Here is a 17,203-nt window from a genome sequence, read left to right on the forward strand (position 1 = left end):
GAATAGTGATTATGTTCAGAATCTAATGCAGGCCAAGATTAAGCTATCCGGTCTGCACATCAGGGTAGATAGAATCTGCAAGGTTTGTGGAAGGGGGCATTGCCATGGAACTTGGGGCTGTGGCAATGCATCAAAAAAAAAAAAATATTGAGAAAATATTCCAGAATTGGTATCACACAAACCTAAGAAGAGGTGGTTACATGTGGTCTTGTTCTCCATTTATACCAACATCACAAAGGAGGATCTTTCTGACAAATCTATACACAGAATGCTCTAATACAAAAAATATTCACAATGGAAGAATTTGACAAGCAACTACACGTCAAATTTCAACTAGGAAAAAGGAATCAACTTTTAAAAATTGGATGGCTGAGATGTCTCCCTCTGTCAGGAGATTGCTATTAAATATGGCTAAGGCAAATATAGATTGGTCACGCTGCAGGATCTCGGACTTTTGCTTGGTCCTGCAGTGTTTCAAGTGCTGCAGACTCAAAGTGAAAGTCTGTGGGGATAAAGGATTATTAACGACCATAAGGTAATTGCAAGCAAGAAACTCTTCTACCATGTTCCCACAACGGTCATATATGCTCCCATACTTCCACCGCCCAGTTATGATTAGGGGCTTCTTTTCATCCCAAATTGAACTTTACTTTGAGTTGATTAGTAAAATCTTTTGATTAGTTTTCATTAATGGGTGTATTTTATTCACAAAAGTATTTGATGAGATCATCACGGGACAGTTGTGTTGGCACTGAGTAGATCACTATGTGTGGATTTTTTTTCTTTGGTCTTCTGGCTGTAAGCTCTGGAATATTTTGTTGCACATTGTTTTCAAGTTTTTCTGCATCCTTTTTATTATTCAAGTGTATAGCAAAATCTCCGCCTCCAATACAGCAGATCCTCTCTACACCTATTCCAGGTTTCAAAGGGTTGATATGATGATGTACTATTTTGTAGGTATTTTCACTACTTTTATTATCCTTCTTGTTATAAATTAATAGAACTTCCTTGTTTGGTTTGATGTGCACATTCTGATATGAAGTGTCAACAGCTCTACCTGATTGCAGGTCGGAGTTGTAGGAAGGGTTAATTATAGTATTTGACGGGTTGCTTTCACTAACTCAGAGATGGCTTTTTTGGTTTATCTCCTTCAGCAGTGACAATCTGCTAGATATTCTTTTTAACGGCCAGCGTGGCAAGTCTGTAATCAAGGACCTTAGAGAAGTTATTTTCCCTCAAGGTGGTTTGAGCTATGGATACCAGTCTATGAAACTGGTCCTCAATGTAATGTTGGTGAGATTCAGTATGCAGTCTATTATTGGGGTTATTCTTCCAGTAGTCTTTTAATTCACCAATAATTCTGTAGGATTCCTCAAGAAAGTTTTTAACAGCATTCACAGTCATGTCACAATGTTGGGATGAACACAGAGTGTCAGACACAAACAGTGGTTTGGTTGTGCTGTTCTAGCTGAATGGCGTGGAACAGAAAGGTGTCCAGGAATTAAGTCCTTCCCTTACTCTTTATGAGGAAGTACACAGGATAGTGTTTTAAAACATCTGGAAAGTTCATGAACTGACAGTTCAATTTAAAACACAGTAAGCACATAAATGCTGATCAGCGCCTGTTAAGACGAACGGCGAACACAAGAAGAATACAAAATCAATTTAAACAGACATCATCATTATCATCATCATCAATATTTATTAAGGTATACATTTATACATATTCTGGTACTGCAGTAAGCATCACCAGAATAATAGACAAAACATTATATTGATTTTTTACATACTATATTATATTACAGAAATATTGTGTATATATAAAGTTAATATATTGATAATTCTTTGTGTGATCATAGTAACAATAATTTGACACAATGTGTAGATACAAATATATGTACGGTACATTAAATATATGATAATTATCTAAAGGTAACATAAGAGAAAAAAAAAACAGATAAGGAAAATGAAATAAATAAGGAGTTGTAACAAGTAGTTGCTTGAATCCAGTAGCACCAAAGATGCAGAAAGTCACTGGAACACAATGTTCAGAAAAGTTTGCCAGAGCGTCATTTTGAGGTCTGGGAATACTTGCGTCACTCCAGTCCACTGCAACGAGTTATCTGTTCAGTGTACTGAATAAGTGAACAAGTGTTGCTCCATCTTCTATAATTTGATCATATAACACATAACGGAAACCAATATCTTATCTTGTAGATTAACTCCATTCTACACAAAGGCAAACTGAATCACTTTAAATACACCTGCAGAGGATGCATAATGATATACACTTTTGAAGTTGACTTGTCTTCTTAAACATGGAGAACACAGCACTAAAACATTGAAGATGTAATTTGAAGCACAATAAGCACTCTAATTGATCTTAACCCATATACACAATACACAGAATGCATAATATGATACTCTTCCGAAGTTGACTTGTCTTCTGAATAATGAAGAGCACTTAGCACCAAGAACACCGTAGTGTCACTTGTAGAGGTCGTATTGATGACACAAAACATATTCTAATATCTAAATAAGTGCACTTCAAAATTCTTATCTCACCTTCACATTCGTAGGTACCTGAATAATTTCTAATATATACACTAAAAAGGGTATTTAATTACTATAAACATTGTAGTTACTTAGCAATATCACATTATACAGTTGTACCCATATGTGCGAAGAGGATTCAACCTATCTGCTCAAAGCAAAACCAGAACAATCACATTAACTTCACAAAATAATATGAAGTTGTTGAAAAATAACACATGTATAGGCACAGCGACACTTGTATAAGTCTAATGACATTGTGTAGTCCCATTAATGTTTCAGATGTCCAATGTCTCAGGTGTCGCCATAAATACAGTTGTAGTATCTTAATACGAGATTATTAATACTTATTTGATATGGTTAGAGCGTTAATGCCCATAGGTAATACCATAATTAACTTATAGTTAATAAACATAACTAATTAACAATAAGAAACAATAGAGTGGTGATAAGTGTATATTTATAGACGGGCGGAGCAGGGTATACATGCGCAATAATGTCACAAATGATGAATACAGATATACAGATGTAATTAACAATTAATTATAGATGGTTTGGTGTGTTATAGAATTAGTCTTTCTCGATAGTTCAAAGAAAGCATTATAAATTTCCCTGTTTATCCAAATGTCCGATAAGTTGCAGGGCCAATTGACACTATATTTTTCTAGTAACAGTTTCAATTCAAATCTTTCTTTTTCTAACATCACGCAATCAAAAAAGTAGTGTTTCAGTCCATCCTCAACTAAACAAGTAAGACAATGATTATTAGGTCTGTTCGTAAATTTATGCAAATAGCTGGCAAATTTCCCATGTCCGCTAAACATTTGCGTTGTATAATAGTTGGGAATATACCATTTCAAATTAAGTAAGTTGCATATGTCTGGAATAAATTCATACGTAATATAATTAGAGTTTTCATTCCAGAACTCCTGCCATATCTGCATACAATCATTCCATAGGAGGCGTCGTAATGTTTGTAAACTAATTTTATTATATAAGATTGGCAATGTTGTATTTTCAGCTGCTTGTTTGGCCAAAATATCAGCCCTTTCATTACCTGATATTCCACAGTGGGCTTTAACCCATGAGATTTCATAGGTGGAGGTATCAAGCCTGATCAAGTTCCTGATCTTCTCAGCCATATGATGTAAATTATCTCCATAGATGATGTTGTATGCAGAGAGTGAGTCAGTCAAAATATTGATGTTAGCATGATTAAATATACTATTAGACCAGGTAATGACATTTTTGATGGCGTACATCTCCGCTTGAAAAAACAGTACAGCAATTATTTAAACGAATTTTCTGTTGGAAAATTACACTGTTGTCATAATAGACCACAAAGCTGCAACCCACGCAATCATTTATGCGAGACCCATCTGTATATATTTTTATATTAGCTGAATGATTGTTATCATGTAAGTAGCTTAATGGTATGCCATACTGAATTGTGTTTTTAAAGGGAAAAGACCATTTTATGTCATTTGGAGTTAGGCTGCCAGAGATGAGGTTGATGCAATTTCCCCATTTAATTTGTTGTAGTTTTTGCCTTTGTCTGATTATAATATCAATAGGGGGTGTTTGGGCAATAACTTGTACACTTTTATTGCTAGTAGTGCAGAATGCTCTAGTGATCATTAGGGCATGCCTTTGTGAAGATATTAATTTCCTCCTAATGTGTACTTTACTTGTGGAACAGCCCCAAGTACCGCAAACATAAGTAATAATTGGTATATAAATACCATCATATATAATGTTCATAGCTCCAGCAGAGAGCCCCCAATCTCTCTCTGCTATTTGTGAAAACGAATTTAATACCAGCCCAACACGATCTGTTATATATTTTATGTGGTCATTTCAACCTAATCTATAATCTAAGATAACTCCCAGGTATTTCAGTGTTTTATTAACATGAATGGTATTGTGTTCATTTTAAATAAAGGTGGCCTTAAATATAAGTTTTGCTTTCCAGGTTTATTAAAGACAATTGCCTTAGTTATAATTAATATGATTAAAGGATAATTTATGTTTGTTTCCCCAGTTACACATGTTCTGTAGCATATCATTAACTTTATTTTCTAATTCTGTCCTGGACCTTCCACCAATCAACAGCATGACATCATCTGCACATGCGAAGCATTTTGTATATCCAAAGTTTTCACTCAAGAATGCATTAAAAGTTATATTCCATAAAAGAGGTTTACATACGGAACCTTGTGGACAACCTCTAGTAATTGTCTTGCAAACCTCATGCTGACCATACTGTAGTATTGCTTCATGTTGACATAGATAATAGTGCATTATTCTTTGGATATTACTTGGGCAGTTGATCTTACGTAGTTGAAACTTAACTAAGGGCCACCAAGCACTATCAAATGCTTTTGTTATATCTAAGCTGACCCCTAGTACGTATTTGTAGCTATCAAGTAGTGTTTGAACAGATTGAGCCATGTTTTCTATTGCCATTTCAGCAGATTTTTTAGGCCTAAATCCATATTGTGCATCACTTAGATAATTGTTACTTTCAACATGCCAAGATAATCTATTCATTATTAATCTTTCTAGTATTTTACCAAGTATAGGGAGCAGTGAAATTGGTCTTGCATCATTTTGGGACCCAGGCTTTGGAACCGGTACTATCCTAGCAATTTTCCAGGCCCGAGGGAAAATAGAATGTGTTAAACAGGTGTTATATAGTTTAATTAATTGGTTAGGGATTAATAACCATAACTTTTTAGCAAGTTCAGGAGTAATGTCATCTGGTCCAGGGGCTTTACCAGAGTGTAAATTACAGAATGCCAGGTTTATTTCTCTGTCAATGAAATGTGGCGCGTCCTCAGTATGGTTAATAATGTCTGAATCTAGGCGAATGTGTTTTTGTGCGAAAGAGGCATCCCCGAGCTAACCAGCTATTTGACGCAGTTTTGTTAACAAAATCCTGGGCCACGTCATAAGGATGTCTGCCATGGAGTGCCTTTTGAGCCCACGATTGTTTTTCCTTCTTCTTTTTCTTTTTATTTCGGTTGATATGGAGATGCTAGCCATATAGGCTCTTCCCACAATTGATTAACTGCTTCTTGTCCACCTTTTTAAAAAAATTTTTAATTAAGCATAAAAAATATTTAAAACTGAAAAAAACGAAAGAAATGCGTTAATTTTGGTTAAAACGCTTCATCATTTAGTTTTGTTTGTCTTGCCTTTCTGTGAAATTTAACACCGATGAGTCATTGTTTACACATCTGGATGACCCTGAGAACAGCTGGTGTCATATTTCCCGGGACATTCTCAGACGTCTCGGGAGGAGAAGGGTTTAAAGTAGGGTGACTAGAAAGTAAACCTATATTTTTAAAAAATTAATTTTTATTGCAATTTCTGACTCCCCTAATTAATTAAACATATATATAATAAAATCTATTAATTAAAAAAATTAAAAAACTATTGGAGGTCGTTTTTGACATCAGAAAGCTGCTTTAAATAACTTTATTGAAGGAAAAGCGATGCACTATGACTTTAGAACGATTAATTAATTTTGATAAAAAACTCCCATTAAAAAAAACATTAAAAAGCAATAAAGCGTGAAGCGCGCGTCATTAAAGGTTGATTAAAATTGCGATAAAATTTTTTTGCGCGGGCAAAAAATATTGAAAAGATTTGGGGACCTAAAAAACGTTTCAAAAATAAAAAAAAATTTTTCAGGGACCCAAACACCTGGTTTTTTTTAATGCTATAAACCTTACTCGAGTTAACGATGTCTATGCTATTTATATGTTGTGTTGTGTCCATACGTTGTGAATGTAAATTTAATGGTGTATTATTTGAGTCTGCTAGAGTTACTGCTTCATGCAACTGTAATATTTCTTGTTTTTTTAGTAGAAAACTTACGCAATGTCTGTATTTGTTTGTAGTGGAGGTTAACTATGTCAATCAGGCCACGTCTGCCATCTTTACGTGGAAGGGTTAATCTTTCTATGNTTTGTTGTCGGTCTGTATATCATCTTCGTGTGCACCAGTACATAGCATCTTGGACACACTTCTTATTATACTTGGATCACACATGATAAAATCCATACCAAGTATGCCGCTATAACCAAAATTGCTATTAGTATCATGAATTACAAATGGGTGACACATAATTTTGCCAGACAACATTCTTACATTTATATTGATACCTTTCTGGTATCTTATTGGTGTACCTCCTATGCCCTTTATAGATACGTCCATTTCGAGAAATTCTGGACTGTCCAGGCCCATAACTATGTTTTGGTCAATTAATGATTTCTCAGCTCCAGTATCTATCAAGAAGACACCACTCAAATCACCGACATGTCCCCTGCACATGGGTAGACCCCTTGCACTCTGTTCCAGACTGGTCAGTTTGATGCACTCACTCCCGCCATGCTGACCCCCATGGTGGGAAACTTCTAGTTTAAATTGACTCTATGGGGGCAACTTCTACGAATATGCCCCATATTTCCGCACTCAAAACACTGCAGTTGTTTCCGTCGAATTCTACCCCTTCTTCTATTTCCCAACAAAGCACTTTGCATTAATGTTGTGAGGCTTTCCACCTTACTTCTCAATTCCTTTATCTCATCTTCATATGATGAGCTATTTTCTCTAACCTGATTTACACAAGCTTCCACTTTGTCCACAGCAACCTCCTCAGAGGAAACGACTGCACATTTTGACTCCACCCTTGCATAACGTTCTTTCTGCTTGACAAAATTCTCTGCTTGCCTAACTGCCTCTTCCAAATTTTTAGGTTCCAGCCTAATGACCTCCTGCTGAATTTGCAGTACTAGCCCTAGAATAAATTGCTCCTTCAACATTTCACCCTTTATATTATTGTACTGAGGTGAGCTAAGCTCTAAAACCTCCATGGCGGACTTGACTCTCACAGTAAACTCCCTCACACTTTCACCTTTTCTCTGCTCAGTGCGAATAAATTCCTCCATTGCCATTGCAGCATTTGTAGTTTTGGGCGAGAACTCACTAATCATGTCCCCCTTTATCCTTTCATAGTCCTCACCATGCACTGCCTCACTCTCACAGAACAGTAATAATGGTCTACCCTTCAAGCTGGCCCTTAAGGTTATTATCAGGGTCGATGCATCCCGCCATTTGGCCAGGAAGGCCACTTGTTCAAAACATCTAAAGAATTGTATTACATTTATCGAACCACGTTCACCAGAAAAGAACGGGACCATTCCGAGGTACCCTGATATAATTGGTGGCTCACCTTCCCTATTGGAAGTAGTTCCCGGTTCGCTAGCGNTCCAGTTGTGCAAGGATGTCATGTACACGCATCATGGGGAAGTCCTGCCCTACCATAACCTCATTCACTTTACGTAGGTCGAGAGTCAGTCTGATGTCACCATCCCTCTTTTCAACTAAGTGGATCGGAGAGTTCCATGGTGAAACACTCTGCTCTATAATGCCAGCAGTCAAGTATGCCTCAAGTTTAGATTTTAATTTCGGAAGGAGCACATGCGGGATTCTATACTGTTTGGTGTGTATAGGCTTATCAGATTTGAGCTCAAACTCATGAATAAATTTCGTAGTCCCTTTTAAATCTTCGATGGCCATTGCAAAACAGTTAGAGTTTTCTAAGATGACAGACCTAACCTTTTCTTTCCATTCGCTGCTTATATGAGAAATAGGAATTTTTTCGATTACGCTATTGGTGATTATCTTGTTACATGTGACCGAAATTTTGTTGTCGGTCTGTATATCATCTTCGTGTGCACCAGTACATAGCATCTTGGACACACTTCTTATTATACTTGGATCACACATGATAAAATCCATACCAAGTATGCCGCTATAACCAAAATTGCTATTAGTATCATGAATTACAAATGGGTGACATATAATTTTGCCAGACAACATTCTTACATTTATATTGATACCTTTCTGGTATCTTATTGGTGTACTTCCTATGCCCTTTATAGATACGTCCATTTCGAGAAATTCTGGACTGTCCAGGCCCATAACTATGTTTTGGTCAATTAATGATTTCTCAGCTCCAGTATCTATCAAGAAGACACCACTCAAATCACCAACATGTCCCCTGCACACGGGTAGACCCCTTGCACTCTGTTCCAGACCGGTCAGTTTGATGCACTCACTCCCGCCATGCTGACCCCCATGGTGGGAAACTTCTAGTTTAAATTGACTCTATGGGGGCAACTTCTACGAATATGCCCCATATTTCCGCACTCAAAACACTGCGGTTGTTCCCGTCGAATTCTACCCCTTCTTCTATTTCCCAACAAAGCACTTTGCATTAATGTCGTGAGGCTTTCCACCTTACTTCTCAATTCCTTTATCTCATCTTCATATGATGAGCTATTTTCTCTAACCTGATTTACACAAGCTTCCACTTTGTCCACAGCAACCTCCTCAGAGGAAACGACCGCACATTTTGACTCCACCCTTGCATAACGTTCTTTCTGCTGGACAAAATTCTCTGCTTGCCTAACTGCCTCTTCCAAATTTTTAGGTTCCAGCCTAATGACCTCCTGCTGAATTGGCAGTACAAGCCCTCGAATAAATTGCTCCTTCAACATTTCACCCTTTATATTATTGTACTGAGGTGAGCTAAGCTCTAAAACCTCCATGGCGGACTTGACTCTCACAGTAAACTCCCTCACACTTTCACCTTTTCTCTGCTCAGTGCGAATAATCCATTGCCATTGCAGCATTTGTAGTTTTGGGCGAGAACTCACTAATCATGTCCCCCTTTATCCTTTCATAGTCCTCACCATGCACTGCCTCACTCTCACAGAACAGTAATAATGGTCTACCCTTCAACCTGGCCCTTAAGGTTATTATCAGGGTCGATGCATCCCGCCATTTGGCCAGGGAGGCCACTTGTTCAAAACATCTAAAGAATTGTATTACATTTATCGAACCACGTTCACCAGAAAAGAACGGGACCATTCCGAGGTACCCTGATATAATTGGTGGCTCACCTTCCCTATTGGAAGTAGTTCCCAGTTCGCTAGCGTCTTCCTGTACATTAACCGACATAATGACAATGATATATCCAGATATATAAAAATATTCAAACAGTTCTAAATGCAACACCGGATAGAAAATACAAGTTATGACCCTACTGGCTGTATCCTGTCGCGGACGCCATATGTGGTGTGTCGTGTTTTGAGTAGACAAAGAAAACAGACAACACTAAGAGCAGAGATAATCGTATATTAACACTAGGAGTACAGCCAGAACGGGGTCGAAGGGGAAACATACATACAATGTGACTAGTTGTTCTTAATCCAAGATCTTGCTATTCTTCCCTTTTCGCTCGGTCCTTTTCTTTCTTCTTCTTCCCGCCAAAGTCTTCAAACAGCCAAAAAGTATCCCATGATCCATTTACACTCCTTATATATCAGTTGCCCCTAGCGCCCCCTTGTGTTACATTCCCAAATTACAAATTAAAAAATAAAATAGACAATTATTATAACACACGAATATTTACATTGACATAACGTTACTAATAATACATATAAACAATAATATTTTAGTAAAAAAAGGAATACCACATTTAAGCCTTCATGAAGGGAAAAAAAGAAAAAAACAAAAACAAACATGGTGGGCACCACCACAATATGTAGGATTATTTAAATAGAAATGCAAATCATCCTATGTATATAGAATGATTTGAATAAAAATTACACATTAAATATATAGGGTATCTGTAATTAAAGTATACCATTATTTGACTACTCTGGATATAAAATTGTTAGTAGTAGACAGATAAAATTTTGTAGACATATTTATCTCAATATGGAGAAACTACAGTTTCAAAAACAGTTACAATTTTTATTGCTAGTGTGTCTATAATGGCACCACTGTTGCAGCAGCACTATGAAAACATGCTACAAACTTTTGTCATCTCTAAAGTACAGCTGAGAGGATGTTTGAGTAATGTTTATGCAAGATGGTGAAAGACCTCACTTTGCAATCATTGTGGGAGATATACTGTCTAGCATGTTTGGTGTCTAACATGAAAAAGTGATCAGTCAATCTTTTCCAATGCAAAGTCCTGCTTGCTAACCTGATCTCAAACCTTGTAACTTCTGGTTATGGGGCTATTTGAAAAGCAAAATTTATATAAGTGGAGTTGCAGATTTATCAGAACTAAAGAAGCAAACTAAAAAGGAAGTGAGCCTCATTAATCCAGAAATGTTGCACTCAACTGTTACTAAAGTTATAACCCAATAGTAACACGTGACTGAGAGTGACAAAGCATTCTCCTTGATGCTGATGTGACAGTAAGGCCTATATGTAGGATGTGACATAAGTTCTTGATCTAATAAGAAAGGACAAGGGAAAAAAACAAACAATGGTTATTTTTTGTTGTAATTGTCCTTGATTTCAATGCACTTATGACAATATTTAAAAAGCATTCAATCCCTTTTTATAACTATTCTGAAGATTTTTGTTTAAAATCATCCATTACTGCTATTTACAGCTCCTCATTGTCAAAATGTTTTCCTCAAAGAGCTTTTTTAAAATCTGAAAACAAAAAAATAGTCTGACAGGGCCAGATACGGGTTTTAAGTCAGGTAACTGAGCTGCTCAAAGTCAGTCTCAAATGGCAGCTTGAGTAAGTACTGCAATGTGGATGGCTACATTGTCACGCAACAAGTGCACTCTTCTTTTTAATTTTCCTCAATGTTTCTCACATATCTGCACACAACTAATGTAAAAACATTGAATAATATTTTGCATTTATAGTATTATTTCTTTCTTTAAAGTCCACCATCAATATGCCCTTTTAATCCCAAAAAATAGTAGCTATATCTTCTTGGTTGATGGCAATATTTAAGCCATTTTTGGGACTCTCTCCCACAGTTTTTGCCACTCCTTTGATTCTATTTTGGAAAAGGGTCATAATAAAGAAACATAGTTTCATCACATGCAACAATAGATTTAAAAAAAATCAACTATCTGCTTCATAAAAGTAAACAGTGCACTTTCTACATACTGCTGCTGTTGGACAGAACAAAGTTTGGGAACACATCTTGCACTGACTTGTTCATGCCTGAATGCTCATGTAATATATACCAAACACTTGTATCCAACATGTCGGTCATTGCTACTATTTCTTTCACTTTCAACCAGTGATCTAAAAGAATCAACTTCTCCATCACATCAACTGAGTGATTGATTGATTGATTACAGATTGCTGCATCTACTGAATAATCAAATCTTCTGTCATCTTCAAGGAATTCTTTTCCTAATTGAAAATGTTTAGCCCATTCTTTGAGTGGTATATGATGGTAAAGCTTTTCCATACATTGATTGATTTTCATGGGCACTTGGCCTTCTTTTGTAAGAAACTTGATGACTGTCCAATATTCTAGTTTAAAACTTGCTGCCATGTAATATACAAAAGTCCACTATGAATCACCTATTAGTACTACAGCTACTAAATTTGCATCAAACACTAAGACATTAATCTTATATATACTTTTCATGACATGTCTTTCAGTTATGCACAGTAGGTTAGAGTAGAGAATCACACCTAAATGCAAAACTTCTAGCAAAGAAATGCTTAACTTCAATGTTTGAACGTTTTCAGCCACTATTTTATCAGCGCTCTTCAGGAAATGTAAAACAGAAAAACCATTTTATAAATAAAATGTAGCTGCCTTCTAATTTTAAAAGTTTCAAATAAGGGTAGGTTAGGTTGGGAACTTATGACACTTCATAGATCCCTAGCAATGGAAACTAACTATTTTTGAAACTATATCCAAAGTTTTCCCATGTTGAGATAAATGTGCCTACAAAAGTTTATTGATCTATCTCTAACAGTTTTGTCTCAAGAGTGGTCTAAAGTGATACACTTTAATAACAGATACTCTGTATTTAGATCCAATATAATGCAGCTCAATACAATGCAAAAATTTTATTATATTGTCAAAAGTTGAATCCCAATTTCCGATTTTTTAAACTTGATAGAAATCTTTATTTCCAGTATCCAAAAATTATACAGCAAGTCCTCACTTAATGTTGTTGATAGGTTCTTGGAAACTGTGTTTAATTAATGAAATGAATTTCATCATATGCTAATTGATATAAATAAGATATTATTTATATCATTTAGCATATGATGAAATTCAGTAATTCAGTAAACAATATTCTAATTAGAACATGTTTGCAACTTCCAACATTTATTTCTCACTTCATAGAATCTATTTTACTGTCTGTAGAGAAATTTCAATAATAATTGTGAATGATTACAAATGTACCTCTCTTTTTCCTCAACAATATTAAGCAAGCACTTGCTGTACATCTATCTCTCTTAACAGCAAATTACAGTCGACCCCCTATAATTACGATTCCTATAAAACTACGAAAAAATTGCTACCGGTATCNATAGTGATACAAATATTAGTGATATAAATATCTTTTAATCTTTTAATTTAAATAGTGATATAAATATCTTTAAAATAGTGATACAACAAATAAATATTAAGATGTACTGTACATAATTGTGTAGCATAGGCATTTAATGTTGCTCTCGTTTTTTCTCATAGCACCACCTCCATGTATAAGTAACATTAGCAGCATTCTTTGCGTTAATACAGTTGCCAGCCGATCCGGCTTTGTAAATTTCTAAAGCCTCTTGGTTGTGAAGGTGCTCAACCTGACATGACATTTTACTAATTTGGTGTTATGGAGGTGGGTTGTATTTTGGGGTTTAAAATGCAAATCAGAAAATAATAATTTTGGTGATGCAAGATGGCAGTCCAGGGACGACTAACTTATTTTAAAATCTAGACCATCAGAGCCTACCTTCATGGTATTCTTTATCTTCGGTCCTCGTACCAAGAGTCTCTTTTTTTTCATCTTCTCTCATTCTTCTGTCTCTTTTCTTTCCTAATGTAGCCCATTATCCTACACTTGTTTCCCATTTCCTTTGTTTTTTTCTTGTGCTCTGCTGGTTTCTGAGGAGAAAATCCCCCACCCAAGACAAGAAGAATTCTGTTTCCTCTTGTCTCGATGGGAGTTAATTTTGTCAGTTGTTCAGGTCTTTTCAAAAAGAACTGCTAATAATTACTGACAGGGTAAATAAAAAGTTATAATTTAGTGGTCAGAATTTGACTGGCAATTGAATTACAATTATTCAATATGAAATACTTTATTTATTTATTTGTCGAAACCGTGTCGTTGTCTTGTTTTGTTTGTTTCAATGTCACGATTTGGTGAATTTATTGACACTTGACAAATAATTTCATCATCCACTTTTAATCCATACAGATACAGTACGCATTTCGGGCTTTTGCCCCTCTTCAGTCTGTTACATAGATAGGTTGTATCTTGTGCGTACAGTATCTGTCAGACACCTTCCATACTTCCCAGTCACCTTCCCTTCCCTCCCGACTTGACGGCCTCCCCCACATGCCTCATAACTTGTAGCGTCTCACTCTCAGAGTGCCGCACACAGCCTCGCCTGTGACTGTATAAACATTCTATTTTAATAGTTGTAGCCAGTTTTTATGAATTTCAATGCTTAGATTCTTGTTAATATTATTTTTGTCTGTAGTAGTTTCGTAGTTTTCCTTAAATTTTCTTTTGTACCAATTTTTTTCTCTGTGTACTATTATAACATCATTCTTATCTATTTTGCAGTTGTGGGTTGTGCAATGTTCATAAAAAAAAGAGTTGATGCTATTATATTTCAAATCCGTGATGTGTTCTTTTAATCTTGTTTCTAATTTTTGTTTTGTTTCTAATTTTGTTTTTAATTCTGTTAGCACTTTTGTATTTCTTCAGTGTCTGTGATTATCTGTACAGGAAGATCTACATTAGGTGATAATTGTGGCTGGCTAGGCCTAGCCTTCATGTAAGGTTTTCTTGGTTCTTTGGTAGCTTGAAGAATGAATCTGCAGTGATGTCTTTTTGCTAGTCACTTATCAATATATAACAGAAGCATTGATAATAATAATAACAATAATAAAGGAGGAGGAAGGGCTGTGCTTTTGCAAACTTAGCCCACTTTGAAGAGAAAGGAGTGAAGAAAGGGTTGAAGGAAGGGTTCTGAAGGGAGAAGTATAAAGGAAAAGGGGAAAAGTAATGCTGAAAAAAGTTATTAGGACCTCAGAGCGCTGCATCGGAAATTATTAATAACCAAAATTACAAAAGTTGACAAGACCGTTATACAGTATTAACAATTACGAGGAATGGTCTGGTTACAGTAAAATGCAAAACCCATTATTTATGGGTAAGTATAAACTAACCATGAACACCGCAATGTCACAATAACATTAAGAACAGATTACAATTTTAACACGCAGAGAAAATGTAAATATCAGCTTACTATGATAAAATAATACAGATTACATGGTACGTGAGGACCCGATACATATAAATGGGAATTTTTATTTTTTAAATCTAGAATCTAAAACTAAACTAATACTAGACAACTAAACTATGTACAGAAGAATACACGGCTGATCAATCAATCGCTGATAACATCACTCTTCCGATTTTTCACTGTCTTCCTGCTCATCTTGTCTGTTCTTGGTTTCATTCTCAAGAATTTTTTCTTTCCTGTAGAAGTCTGGCAGAAGAGCCCTGGTGCTTTCAATAAACCTTTCAAAACACTTCCAGAGATTTTTCTTATCAAAAATGTTTTGTAGTGTCGGTGGCCAATTATGACCTTCTTGAAGGCATTCCCTATAGAATGGAATGCGTTGATCCTCATATCGTTCACAGTGGAATATAAAATGAATGGCATCTCCTACACTATTATTGTCGCACTGGCATTTATTAGTGTTTCTCTTCTTAAAGCGGTAGAGGTAGGCCATAAAATTGCCGTGCCCCATTAAACATTGGGTGGTTTCGGATCTATGTTTGTAGTAATTAGCCTTGATGCGATTAGTAATAGAGGGAATAAACTGGTGGCAAAGTCTCCCCGTTGTAGAATTATTTCAATTTTCCTGCCATTCAAGTAGTGCCCATTCGTTTAAGGAATTTTTCAGTGTTGATTTTGGTAACCTGGCATATGTATCCTGCGTCCTGAGAGTACCAGCCACTTTGGCCAAAGAATCGGCCAGTTCATTTCCTTTATGACCTTTATGAGCTGGTATCCAACTGAATTGAATATTGCAGGTAGTACTGAGATATTGTGCTACTTTAATAACTTCTTTGCCCAGTAGTGGGATGTTTTCAGTTTTTGCCAAGACATGAAGAACCACCTTACTGTCAATAAGGAATTTTATGTTACCCTTGTATTTATTTAAGTTATCTATTATTTGGGTGATTGCTTTGTACGTGGCCCGTAGTTCAGCTTGCGTAATGCTACAATGTTTAGCAAGTTTTAATTTGGCCTGATATATTGTCTTATTGTTGTTGTTTTGAATGCACACACCAGCTCCCACTCCGCACTCTTGCTTAGAACCATCTGTGTACACTATCCACTGAAAGTATCTGTTTGTTTCAGGATTATAATCGAAACTTATTTTGTAGCTGTGCACGTCTGCTAGGTGTAGTTGGAGGCATATATCATTACTAGTTCTATCAATTTCATATTTTTAAATAATATCAGGTATATTCCAGTAGCTGTTTGGAATCATTTTATTTTTAATACGTTTTTCAATATCCTCCTGTGTGTAACTGTGTAGCCGAATATTAGTGCAGAGCCAATTCCAAACTGTTTTTCTTGCCGTGATATGTATTGGCATTAGTCCAGCCAGTACCAGTATTGCATCTGTCGGAGCTGTTCGATAAGCACGAGTAATCCTTATTGCTGCTCTTCTCTGTATCGACAGTAATTTTTTGCAAACGTGTGTTGTTAAGTGCGTCTTGCCATATAGGGACAGCGTATAAAATAGCTGGCTCAATTGCCATCTTATAAATTAATTTGCTGTTTGTAAAGTTTAATCCCCAGTGTTTTCCAATAATCCAATTGAGGAGGTTAGCTCTTTGACTCGTTTTCTTGCTAATTTCCTCCACATGATGGTGCCAACTGAGCTTTGGGTCAAAGAATATACCAAGGAATTTCAAAACTTTCACCTGTTTAATTCTGTTATTATCCATACGAAGTTTAAGGGTATTTTGTAACTGTCCGCATTTATTTTTTTGAGTACACACCATTGCTTCACACTTTGCATAGTTAATTGGAAGCATCTGTTCCTTGCTCCATTGCAGTATTTTGTGAAGTGTTCCATTAGCTTCATTGGTCAGTTTATCGCAATTTTTATTTGCTATCATTATAAGTAAGTTATCAGCAAAAGCTTGGACCTTTAGATCATTGCAATGGTCAAAATTCGTCAGTAGTGTATCGAACACCAAATTCCATAGCCCTGGGCCGCTACGGGAGCCCTGTGGGCAACCCCTGTTTATTGTTTTCCTTATATGAATGTAGTTGGAGTGAAACTTGATGAATCTTTCGTTTAAGTAGCTATCTAATAATTTGTTGACACTTCTTGGATTGTTAACATCTTTGAGGTGATTTTTTATGAGTGGCCATCTGAAGTGGTCGAAGGCTTTTTTGTAATCGATTGCTATTAATAAAGCATGTTTTATACAGTTACAATTTTTTTGTGATAACTCAGGATATATTTTTTTTTCTTAATTGAAGTTTTTAGACTATTTACAAAAAATTAAATTTTTTGAGTCAATCTTTTAA

At 35.9% G+C, this 17,203-nt stretch overlaps 1 protein-coding gene across 1 annotated transcript; it reads right to left on the reverse strand.

Moving 5' to 3' along the window:
- Positions 1 to 6,628: 6,628 nt before the first annotated feature.
- LOC111621784 lies at positions 6,629 to 10,110 on the reverse strand. Its single transcript, XM_023364032.1, has 2 exons — positions 9,563 to 10,110; positions 6,629 to 7,827 (listed from the first exon to the last, which is right to left on the reverse strand). Exons 1-2 carry the CDS (start codon positions 9,583 to 9,585, stop codon positions 6,975 to 6,977), a joined length of 876 nt encoding a protein of 291 aa, XP_023219800.1. The 5' UTR covers positions 9,586 to 10,110; the 3' UTR covers positions 6,629 to 6,974.
- Between the last annotated feature and the right edge of the window lie 7,093 nt (positions 10,111 to 17,203).

Source organism: Centruroides sculpturatus, unplaced genomic scaffold (assembly GCF_000671375.1).
Source record: "Centruroides sculpturatus isolate CEXI.00-Female unplaced genomic scaffold, Cexi_2.0 scaffold153, whole genome shotgun sequence".
Classification (NCBI taxonomy): Eukaryota; Metazoa; Arthropoda; class Arachnida; order Scorpiones; family Buthidae; genus Centruroides; species Centruroides sculpturatus.

What these genes read in the sequence shown, in the direction of transcription:
- LOC111621784 (XM_023364032.1), bottom strand. Translation starts at nt 9,585, where the DNA reads ATGTCGGTTAATGTACAGGAAGA.